At 38.1% G+C, this 12498-nt stretch overlaps 1 protein-coding gene across 1 annotated transcript in view; it reads right to left on the bottom strand.

The window, feature by feature from the left end:
* LOC126815091 (G-protein coupled receptor 183-A-like) overlaps nt 1–12185 on the bottom strand; it is a 59056-nt gene extending 46871 nt beyond the window's left edge. The window contains exon 1 of the mRNA XM_056099329.1: nt 12170–12185. Within this exon, the coding sequence (XP_055955304.1) occupies nt 12170–12185 (16 nt within the window). The remainder of the gene's footprint in view (nt 1–12169) is intronic.
* Nucleotides 12186–12498: the final 313 nt, after the last annotated feature.

Genomic DNA, 12498 nt, shown 5'->3' with positions numbered 1-12498 from the left:
TCATCCCATCCAAAAGACTATACGCTGACGCCTATTTGGATTCCGATTATGACATTCAATATCACAAACTACATCACCCAAACCAACAAAAAGCGCAAATTTTACACGTTTCATAGAACCGGGATTTTTTTTATATACTGCCATGTAGTGGGTGGGGGGTGGGCGTCCCTACCCACCTGCTTCCACCACGCCCAGAAAGTAAATTGACATTTTTTTTAAAATTAAAATAAATACTTACACATGACTTTCCCCAAATACCAAACTTCTCTGGCGTATATATCAATAACCGCTGTGGGCCCGGTGATCAAGAGTACCAGTAAATCAGCAAGGCACAAGTTGAGAAATAAAATATTAAAAAACGTCCTCATAGTCCGACATCTATACACCACTGTTATAACGGTAAAGTTACCAAAAACTCCGACAGAAAATATTAAAATATAGAAAATGGTGGTGATACTGAGTAGGTAAAATGGTGGCTGGGGTACGACCGGTTGAGTCATATTAGTCAACCATCTAGTAGAATTCCTCTCCATGGCGTGCGGATAGCTCAAGATATAATCTCTACAAATACAAAGAATATCAGATCGCGTCGTGTTAATTTCAACCACCCTACTTCTATTCCCTACACGAATCTGTGATGTCGCACAACGGTAACTTGAAACCTGTAATTTCAACCACGTGTTTGTGGTTTATGTGCCGATTGTCTAATATAGAAGTATCCGCCTTCCAATCTTATCTTTAAAAAGCCGCGGATCAATTTAATATCCTGTCGCTGATCCGGTTATCAATAATACATATGTAACAATTAACTGATAGAGCATCTGAAATAAAACTCCGATGTACTGCGGCTCTACTACAATTGTAACTGCTAATATTAAGCTGAAACAGCGATCTTTATGATCATTCCTGTGTGCTGCTCAATACTAATGGTTAATAATTATCATTCGCCAATATATATATGTACGTAGGATATATTATAATCAGTACTGAGCATGTCTTAATGTGACATTATCACATACAAGAACTATTTTTTACATTGTTGACTCCTCCTTCGTTTTGAAGTTAAATAAAAATGTTTATAATATTATACAGGTCCAGCATAGTGTGAGGCTAAGTGGGTAAGGAGGTGGGGGTTTACACCCCCCCCCCCTCCTGCCCCTCTTATAATTTGGCCGCACGCCGGCATGGAAGTGTGGTCGTATTTTGACGTCGCCTCTGTCCGCCGTCCGTCGTCCACAAATTCTTGTGAACACCCTACAGACATTATTTAATATCTGACCAGTTTGAAATTTATATATATTGTTTACATTAGTGAGACAAAGAAGACTATTTAATTTCAGAAATTTCCGTTAATAACTTCGCGATTAATGTTCCCTGTTTCACTTTATTGAGCCTAGTGAACGCTCTAACGACTTGAGTTATCATCCGATCTATATTAAATTTACATGCATTATTTAAATTAATAAAACGAATAAACCTATTGAATTTCAACAGTTTACTTTACGTCTGGACTTATAGCCCTTGAACCCCCTGTGAACGCTCTAATGACAAAAGTCATTATCCGATCTATATTAGAACTATGTGCATTTTTGAGATTAGTAAATAAACGAAGAAGCCAATTGAATTTAAGCAATTTCTGTTGATAACTTCTACAGTTATGGCCCTTGTTTGACTTTGTTCAATATGTATGGAATTGATATCGGTGTCTGGTAAATCTTCCTATGACCTACAAAAAATTAATATGTGACAAACATTGTCGACTGCGCGTACGATTTAGCTGCTGTGGGCGTATATTTCATTGCCTGTCAACCTATCTTAACAGGTTATTGCATGCAATAACTATACAATGACGTAACTGAAAAAGGCCCGATAATGAGGAAAAATCAATACACATATCCTTACAACATAGCTGAATAATGTGGTTAATTCATTTAAGCAACTCGTCTGAATTAAGAATTATTAATTAAGGTATTGTACTCGGTAATAGTTTGGAACAGTTACACGTCTTTTAGTGTATATAAGCTAAAACAATCTATACTTTACTCGTTATGAGTAAACACTCTATGTAGCACCATAGGTCTTCCGCCAGACGTGGAGAGCGGGCCATCAAATCCGGTCGCCTCATCCTACGTACGACCCATGCATCTTTTCTTACTACATATCTTAGTAGCCCTGTGATCGTCTAGTATTTTCACTTGTCAGCTTTGCTTCCCCTTCATGTTGTGTATTTACTTCTTCTTGTCTATCGCAGTTAAGACGTTTGTCTTACCAGGAATAACAATGCAACAGTTCTTTTTTACATTTTTTATATCATAGACGGATACATAGATACAAGCATAGTATAAATTACAATACTAAAGTCATTCTCAAACACTAGCCAGCCAAACTCGATGGGCGAGGCAGCTTTTAGAAATTGTTATATCCTTTCCATTCCAGAATCTGTTTGCTGTCTGACGAATTTCCACAAGTATGATAGTTTTGTAGCTTTGGGTTTTGGACCTTCAATTATCTAATTGGTCAAATATGATGTAAATAATTAGAGAGATTGGTTAATTGAGTCAAATGACGTCGAAACCCATCCTTATATGGTAAGTGGAAATTTACCGGAGAAACTTCCCATGAGATATCTGTTATCAACCTAGAATTGAATGTTTACCACATTATGACTCTTTTTTATGTAACAATATGCTACTCATTGGCTAACTTGATTTAAGTACATATTTGTGAATCTAATAACTCTCCAAGGATAATAATTAATACAATATAATGCCATCAGTAATTTCAAGAGCAAACATTCTACAAAAGTGTTACAGATATAGTTTTTACAAAAAACACTGAAATTGGAGTACACAAATACTTTTGTAACGCAAGATACGGTGTAACATTGACACCTTATTCGGAGGAATGTTTCCCTAAAATAATTATACCTGTTGGTGTAAATGCAATAAAACGCTTGTAGAGGGGTAGCTCATCCCAAATACCCTTTAGCGGCTACAAGTACGCCTATCCTGATAACACTGGTAGTGGTGTAGCTTATCAAAAAACACCCCACAATTACACCTATTCAGGTGTTCAGTAGTCATAAATATCGGCCACATTTGTTAGGCGTAGTTCTCCTAGTTGGTTATACCCTTGGAAAGGTATTACATTTAAAAAAACGCTAGCTGTGGTGTAAAGTTTACACTTAATTAACACTGCTTATAGTTTTTAATTACATCCATTTTTAACAGTGTAGAGTGTTCACAACCTTGGTATTATTATGCTTATATTTGTCCAGTTCAGCATCACAGGAAACCACCATCGACAGTGTTTGCATGGTAAGGGGTGCAGAAAAGAATTATTTCCCACCGGTACTGATTATCTATAATGTATACAACTTTAAGATTGTAATATACATCGATCAGTGCTGGTATACTGCTACAAATTGTGGCGCTGAGTACGGTCTATTATGATACGGGTATCGATTCTAACTCTACTCTAAAACCAATATCTTTACTAAATGGATCAAAGCAATTTTTTGTTAACAGTATGTTGACACATTAGTGATTAATTCATTACAATTCCAAGATATTATAAGAAGGTTTAGAGTCTGTACACAGTGTATACAACAGTATCTAATGTGTCCACCGCGAGTGCCAATAACAGCAGCTCAGCGTATGTACATGGAGTGGACCAGACGATTGATGAACACCAGTGGCACCTGTTACCACACTCTCAGATAGCCTGGCGCAATCCATCGGCTGTGTTTGGTCTCGGTACGACGTTATTAAGTCTCCTCTGAATTTCATCCCAAAGATGTTCAATCGGGTTTAAATCCGGACGAAGGGCTGCCAGTGCATAACGTTGGCATCGTTCTGGTGTAGAAAGTCCCGAGTGTGGGCACGGGCGTTGTCATGCTGGAAAACGTTGTTTCGATGACGTGCGAAATGTGGTATGACGTGGGGTCTGAGAGCTTGATCGATGTAGCGCACTGCTATGATGCCGCATCCTCTCCCTGGACCAAGATTTTGGAACACCACAGGACCCACTCTCTGGTTCAGGCCGATTCCTCCCCAAACCATTATGCTTGGACCTCCCCATGAGTCTGCCAAGCGCCTGGTTCCTCTGAGCTGTCGTGAGTCGTGGCATGCTGCTGACGCTGCAGTGTGAATGATTTAACCAGGTATGGGGGTGCATTTTATAGGGCTGGTCCCGGTGAACAGCACGTGCAGCATGATAAGTTACACGATAATCATGGAGAACACATAATCATCTCAGAAGTCAGGTTGCGTTTTTGAGAACATTTCCTGGGTTCAATTCTATGTTTGGGAAGGAGCCTTATTGCTCAGACAAAGTTTTATGCAATGCGTCTATTCAGAGTAACATACCACCCTGACGTTTCTTTTGCTGCTTAGTATATATAGCCAATATTACCATCGGTATTGATGTGATTCCACTAGTTGTAACGCGAACTGTGTTGATACGGGTATAACTCCTCACATTACAGGTGAATTAAGTAAGATTTAGATAAAGAGCTGAAAGTTCTCGATAGTTCTACGAACCGTGATGATACGGGTATTATACTGCTTACCGGAGAGGGGGGGGGGATAACATTTTACCCAAAACTAATTGCAAAAGAAACCAATACAGTCTCTGATTCAATTATACATATGTCAGACAACATCATACTCAAGTTCGGCAGAGGCGAAATAACGTGATTATAATAACTCGATCAGTATGGCGATCTGCAGGAGCTTTCGGGGGGTTGGATGGCTGAATGGTTAGCGTGCGCTGTATCATAAAGTCTGTCATTGAGTCGACTGGCGTGGTTTCGAATCCCCGGTTGTACGTGACAAGGAGTAGGGTCGCCTGTCCAACCTAGTGGGTTTTCTCCGGGTCCTCCGGTTTCCTCCCACTGCTAAAGATACCTATGCGCAAGTGAATTATTGAAATAAAATTAAACCATATGTAAGTCCCGAAATGACCTAGTTTGTGTCGAGTGGACGTTAAACCCCATTTCTCTCTCTCCCTTTCAGGAGCTTTCGGAGAGCGATATCACGTAACCAGTGTGTTTTAGTAGTTGGGAGAATCTATCTATATATTTGTGACTGTCGTTTGTCTGTCTGTCTGTCTGTTCGGGGTTGGCAGCTACACTTGGTCTGCCCCGAGTCTGAAATTTGGGGTATAGGGGTAGCTCGGACCGGGGAGTAACATAGGCCAGGTGGCGTTAATCTACCACTTCCGGTTTCGGAGTTATGACCCCCGAGCGAAGCCGGGTATCCTGCTAGTAACTAATAAAGTAGGCGAACTGTGCCGAAAAATTGTTTTCCCGATATAACCAGCAAGAATCTCGGAAGATGTGACTTTTACTGTGTGTCTTTTATATGGTTTTCGATGTCTCTTAATTTAAAGATAATTTCAAAAATCCAACATGGAAGCAATTCAATATGGCAGCCAAACTGGAATCCAAAAAGACGGATTTTAAGTTGATCGTCTTCTATTGTTTTAGAGAATCCAGGAAAATGAAATCCAAAATGGCGGAATTTTAATTTATCGTAATAAAGTAGTACTTTCTCAATATAACCAGCTGAAACCTCGTAAGATATGACCTTTACTACGTCTTTTATATGGTTTTGGATGTCTTTGAATTTAAAGATAAATTCCGAAAAGCCAACATGGTAGCAATTCAAAATGGACTAAAACATGGCGGATTTTAAGTTACTGTCATTTTTTCCTGATTGGTATGACATGTAGCATGTCTTTTATGTGGTTGTCAATGTCACTGGGTTCGATTCTGATCTCAAAAATCAATTTCGAAAATCCATGACGGCAGAAATTCAAAACGCCTGAATTTTATTTTACCGTCATTTGTTTCCTTTGGATATGGCTTGTAATATGTCTTATGTAAGGGTTTTGAGGTTCCTGAGTTCCGTTTCTTCCAAAGACCTAGTCAAGATGGTCTAAATTTAAAACGACAATCAAAATAGAATCCAAAATTGCATTTAATTTGCTGTGAATATTGCTTGTAAAATAACGTTATCAGGGTTACTGAATTCAATATTGGGTTCAAAAATTATTTTTCGATCAGATTGTCACACATCAAATTTGTGCATCAGCTAGAAACATCAGGACAAACTCAGGGCCGTAACTAGCCCAGAGCAACGAGGGGACGGGAAGTGTTCTCAAGGATGCTGTAAAATTAACGGACAATGTATATCTATGGTTGACAATTTTTTCACAGGGGCGGGGGGGGGGGGGGAGGCTAGTTACGGTCCTGGACATACTATAGACAACTTAATTTTGCGGTCAGTTTTTCAAAAGAAATTTCGCGAAGGGGAGGAGAAAACCACAACAGAGTGGCGTCACAATTGTTATTTTCGGAACGTTCGCCTCGATTACCTCTTTGTATTGTAAGATTTTAATCTTTTTATTGTCCCACCACTAAATCGCACTAGTTAGAGATATCACTCTCATAAACTTCCTGTTAATTACGTCATTTCGTCTTGTCAGACTTCTGGCGAATTTGGGTATGATGTTGTCTAATATAAGTATGATTGCACTGGTTTCTTTTGTAATTTGTGTTTTGTTTCACACAATCTGATTAAAATACAGATCTATATTTCGTTTCGTTTTTTTATACTTACGAAACAAGGGCCAAAGTTATTTTTAGTCTCTCTCTCCCTTTCCCTTTTTCCCCCTTTTGCATGGCGATTTTTGTTGGCTTTTTGGTGTAGAATCGAAAAAAAGGGTTTGAAAATACATTTTCTGCCAGGTTTTGGTGAATATTCATGATTTTGAGGCGGAAGGATACAAGAGTTGTGAGGTTGGTTGCGCTGAAATGTAGGGCTGGAAATTGCATGTTTACTTGTCTCTACTTCCAACTTGTGTATCTCAAGTTTTTCATGGTGAACCTCATACATGCTTTTGGGCACGTTCTACCCAACGAAAATTTGGGAAAAAGTTAGAGCCGGTCTTAGAGACGAGAATTAACATTAAAGTTAATGGGGAAATAATTAGTGATCTGTGGCCACATGAAGATCTGACAGCGATAGGTCACGTCAGGGGCAAAAGACCGACTTATGACCCTATGATGTCAGATATTTGATTAACCAATCAGCATTGATGTTGCTAGTGGATTACCCACAGTTCCGTGCAAAACACGTCTAAAGCTCTCCGTGACAGACCGTTTCATTTGCTTATCTCTGACACCATTCAGAACACGAGTTAAATAACAACTCTTCTAGATCCAAGTGTAGTAAAGACAAGTAAAACGAAATTTTGAACTATAAAAACGAAACGAAATAGGATCTGTGTTTTAACCAGATTGGGTTTCACACCACTTTTGAGATTAACTTGCCCCGCCTATAAGTAAGACTTAGATAAAGAGTTGAAAGTTTTCACCATAATAGTTTACAAATGCAAAATGATAATGAAATATATTTAAACTCTCAGTCATTACTGAGCGAATAAGTTATTGTGACAGTAATGGGTATTTATATCAAGTTCTGGATGACAAGACTAGTTTAACATCTTATAATGTTTTTATTCTCTGCTTGTTCTAACATATAATGTACAATACTTAAGACTCCGTAATTAGCCTGTGTTGAGGGAGCCATGCCCAAGCTTGGCACAAATGTGCCAAGTCCAATACGCTCTCCCTCATTCCGTCTCGTCCCGTGCCTAGGCGCACATGGCTTGCGCTCTCGTGTCCTGTCCGGACCTCTCTCTCGATTCGTTTCTTCTCTGGGCTTATAAATCCTTCCAGACAAAGGAATATTATTAGACATCTGGCTGATGTATCATGTATCATATCAGGTTTAACATTTGCTTATCATCAAAGAAAGTTTAAATTTAAATAAGACATGCCACCAAGGTAAGGTTAACTAATCCTTACATAATCACATAGACCAAGAACTCCAAGGATGTCGATAGCGAACAGGTGTCAAGTTGGCAGGAAGCGTCTATAACATCAGATAATCTGTGATTATGTAACATTATGAATGTTGGAAATTTTGATAAGAATAGCGTAGCCTCGATTTCCCATGCTACCATTGTTATGATAATAAACAGAATCTCCATTATCCATTTTTAAATTAAATTATTAAATGACGATGGTGGTTCAATCTATTAAAATCAAAACCACTCGATAGTCTAGGGATTTGGTAATGTACTTGTCATCTGAATAGATGTCTAATTAATAATTCACATAACATTTCAGGCCAACACAAAGACCCCCAATAGGCAGATGAAGAACTTGCATAATGCATTATTAAGCTAAAACAATAAGCCATATTGTCATAGTAACATTATTATCATTGTCAAATATATATATATATACATATATACAGCTTATATTGTCATCCGTACTCATGATAGACGGTTATCGCTTACGGCTATTTCTGTGCGCTGTACCATGCCAATGTGTTATCAGTATTATCAGTGAAAACAGATTGTCTAAGAGCTAAATATGATTAATGCAGACATGGGCATGGTGACATATGATTTTACATGAGGAACAAGATTCCATCTGCCCCCCCCCCCCCAAAAAAAAAAACCAACAAAAAAACAACCGAACAAAAACAAAATATGTGTGCAGGGAAGGGGGGGGGGGGTACCTCCCAGTGCCGTCTAGTAATATCGGGCTGTGTGGAACATGTTAAAGTCGATTTGTAGCATATCTGACCCACGGTATATGTTTGACACGGGTTGATCATTATGTTTAGATGTTGAAACCGCGTGATTTTTGCCATTTGCGAGGGGGCGCAAAAACTCAAAGGGACGCAAAAACTCAAAACCATGACGCAAAGCTCGTTATTGCACCCCTCTCACGTAGCCCCCGAATGCAGACCTTTCGTTTGGCCCCAGATGTTATATGAATCATTGCCAGTTAATAATTTAATTTAAAAATGGATAATCGAGACTTTGCCTAGTATCGTAACAATGTTAGCAATGATAATCGAGACTACACTGTTCTTTAAACGGCTTTAACCTCACGCAGAATGAAGTAGTTTGACTGGAATTTTCAACATATTCCCTTTCCATTATCTATTTTGTAACTAGTATAGCAAGACCTGTCAACTCTTTATCTCTTACATAATGCATCTTTAACTGACAATTTTTTTTTGTGTAAACAATATTTTATTTCAGAAATTTATGAAAAGGGATCAGGGAACAGGCAAAGCCTATATCACCCCTCTCCTCATACAAGGAATATAAAACATATAATATACAGATCTCCTATGTACATATTATAACATAATGGTGAAAATCATATAAATTAAAAAATTTGTATACATACTATTTTAAAAGAAATGAAAAAAAGAGGAAGTGCTGTTTTATAACATGATAAAAGGGTTCTATAAATAGAATCAGATATTGAAGCGTCTGGTAACATCGAAGTATTCATGAACTATTTTTAAGATGTTATTAGATGCAGCCTGATTTTCTATGCCAAAAAGAAATGGTTAAACTGATTGCTGGTGTGATGGTAAAAGATGTATTGTATTTTTTCGTACATCTGAATACAGTGGGCACCAGTGGAGAAAATGTTCAGAATCTTCAAAGCGATGACCACAGCTGCATGATGGATCCTCGGAGATATGTCGTAGAAATTTAACTGCCAATCTGTACTGATAAACAAGTTTATTCCACACTGCTGACAGTTTTAACATTTCACGGAGACTTCTTTATTGATTATTTTTAAAAATACGGATTTTTGTGAGATTGAAAATTAACAGAAATAGGAAATGTACCATTGAATAAAATTTAAAGGGATTTTTTTTATAAAGAAATGAAATGAAATGGGGTTTTAACGTTCTACTGTTCTGCTCCGAACTGGGCTAATGAAGACGGGCATAAGCCATACAGTGTGCTATGAGGTAAATTTTGCCCGGACAGCGGCACTACGGCCTACTCTTATATCGAATTCCAACCGTCAAGGGATCTTCTACGTGCAAGCCAATGTGTATACGGGACCTCGGTTTTTCTTTTCGTCCCATCCGAACGACTAGACAGCTGTCCTTGTCAGGCCCTCCCCGTCCTGCATCACTGACAAGGGAGAATCACGCCGGGAAATCTGGATGAACTTTCTCGGCCAATGCAGGGATCATCGAACACCCCAACTCCAGGCTAGCGAGCCAGCGTCTTACCCACTTAGCCACCGCGACCCCCTTTTTATAAAGAATATTTTATTCTCTGAAAAACGATTGAGGAACAGACTATACCTATATGACCTCTCCCCTAAAGGTCGTTACATAGCATTAGCTAGGCTTATCACCGTTTTATTAAGCGCAGTTGACAATTTGATAGGTTTGATACGAGCGTATGTCCTTGTCGGCCATACAAGACTTGTAGTTCTGTAATTGTTATTCACAAATATAACCCACATAATCATAAATACAAGCAGATCTTTTTTTAAAAAAAAAATATATGTCATGTTGTGATTTAAAGGAGCTAAATCGCTAATATTTGGGATCTAGAAATTGATACAAATGGGTCGCAACGCATATAATAATGTAATATGAATGTCTATAAACTGATTTACATTCAATAGTTTCTGTTTTTACTCTAATTGCTAATCAGTTATGTTCGGCGAAATACGCCAGAAGTCTCAATCGAATTGAAATCTCTAGTGTCTGGTTATTCCAGTCTACACCGATAGTATTTATTGCGCATGCTCTCCAGATAAGAATATGTTGTCATCGTTTGACATGACTTGTTGAATATGCTTAGCCTGGTTTTCCGAGTTCCTTGTTACAAATGGCGCTGAAACGTATTATGGTACACGATTCATGTACCAATGGTAAAATGTTTATTTTGTCTTAAATATTAGATATCAGAAGCCCATCTTTTACCGGTAAGATCACAACATCAATGTTGATTTAAATTGACAAATAATTCGCGTTTTAAATGTTGAAGATTTTGGATGATATTGAGTTAGAGACTTAGCTACTTTAAATGTTACATCAGCTAGCTGGCAAACAATTCAATGGTGCATAATCGATGATATAATTTGCTTAGAATCACAAAATATCTAACGACATGCTTTCAGAAAATCTCATAGACATCCGATCCCGTGTGTCGTGATCAAACTGTAACATTAGCTAGCAGGAATACAATACAATCGTGTATGTTCTGTCACTGAAATTATACACATTTCACACAATCAGTAGGCAAAGGACCAAGGTCATATACCTACATAAACAGATCAGGGCTGCTTAAGTTCATTGACTTAAACCCCTGTACACCAGCTTCCATATTCAAATCGAACGTCTAAATTAGTCACTTCTCTACTAGATTTCACGTGAATATACGTAACTTCCTGTAAGTTAATGGTATTCCAAGGCAATGTTAAACGAATGGATCACAACGCATATAACAATGCAAGATGAATGTATATCAACTGATTTACATCCAATCGTTTCTGTTCTTACTATAATTTCTATACAGTTATGTTCAGCGAAATCTCTGGTTATCCTAGTTTACACCGATGGTATTTATTGCGCATGCTCTCCAGATAAGAACATGAGTTCACCGTTTGACATGACTTATGGAATATATCTAGCCTCGTTTATTGTGCATATGGCGGCGTAATCGTTTGACATGACTTGTGGAATATGCCTAGCCTCGTTCTTCGAGTCCCTTGTTACAAATCGCGCCGAACGAAACGCATTATGCCATTATGGTATACGATTCGTGTACCAATGGTAAAATGTTTATTTTGTCTAAAATATTGGATATCAGATGCCCATCTTTTCCCGGTAAGATCACAACATCAATGTTGATTCAATTGACAAATAATTCGTGTTTTCAATGTCAAAGACTTTGGATGATATTGAGTTCGAGATTTAGCTACTTTAAGTATCAAATTTATAAGATTATGACTGCTGACCAAAGCGTGACACCAATGTTTTACAAATAATTTACTGTGTTACAGTTGCGTTTTAATCGGTAGCATTTATTCAGGTACGCCTATCCTATAATAATAATAATAATAATAATAATAACGCCCCTGGCATCTTTCGTCCTTATTTACTACTCGTAATGCCAGGCATTTGGGATTCTAAAATGTTGGCATTAAAAGAATCCTTTGAATTTCACAAAAGATAGAGTTGACAGTTCTCGGTATAATGTATTGTAGTTCGAATGGGCACGAAAAACGGAGGTCTCGTGTACACTATATTAATATTACTTGTCACTGGTCTCATCCTATATAACTTGTTGCTGGTCTCATCCTATATAACTTGTTGCAGGTCTCATCCTATATCACTTGTCACTGGTCTCATCCTATATCACTTGTCACTGGTCTCATTCTATATCACTTGTCACTGGTCTCATCCTATATCACTTGTCACTGGTCTCATCCTATATCACTTGTCACTGGTCTCATTCTATATCACTTGTCAGTGGTCTCATCCTATATCACTTGTCACTTGTCACTGGTCTCATCCTATATCACTTGTCAGTGGTCTCATTCTATATCACTTGTCACTGGTCTCATCCTATATCACTTGTCACTGG

Source organism: Patella vulgata, chromosome 3 (genome assembly GCF_932274485.2).
Source record: "Patella vulgata chromosome 3, xgPatVulg1.2, whole genome shotgun sequence".
NCBI lineage: Eukaryota > Metazoa > Mollusca > Gastropoda > Patellidae > Patella > Patella vulgata.
The sequence above is the reverse complement of the archived record's forward strand: the minus strand, read 5'-3'. Positions and strand labels throughout refer to the sequence as shown.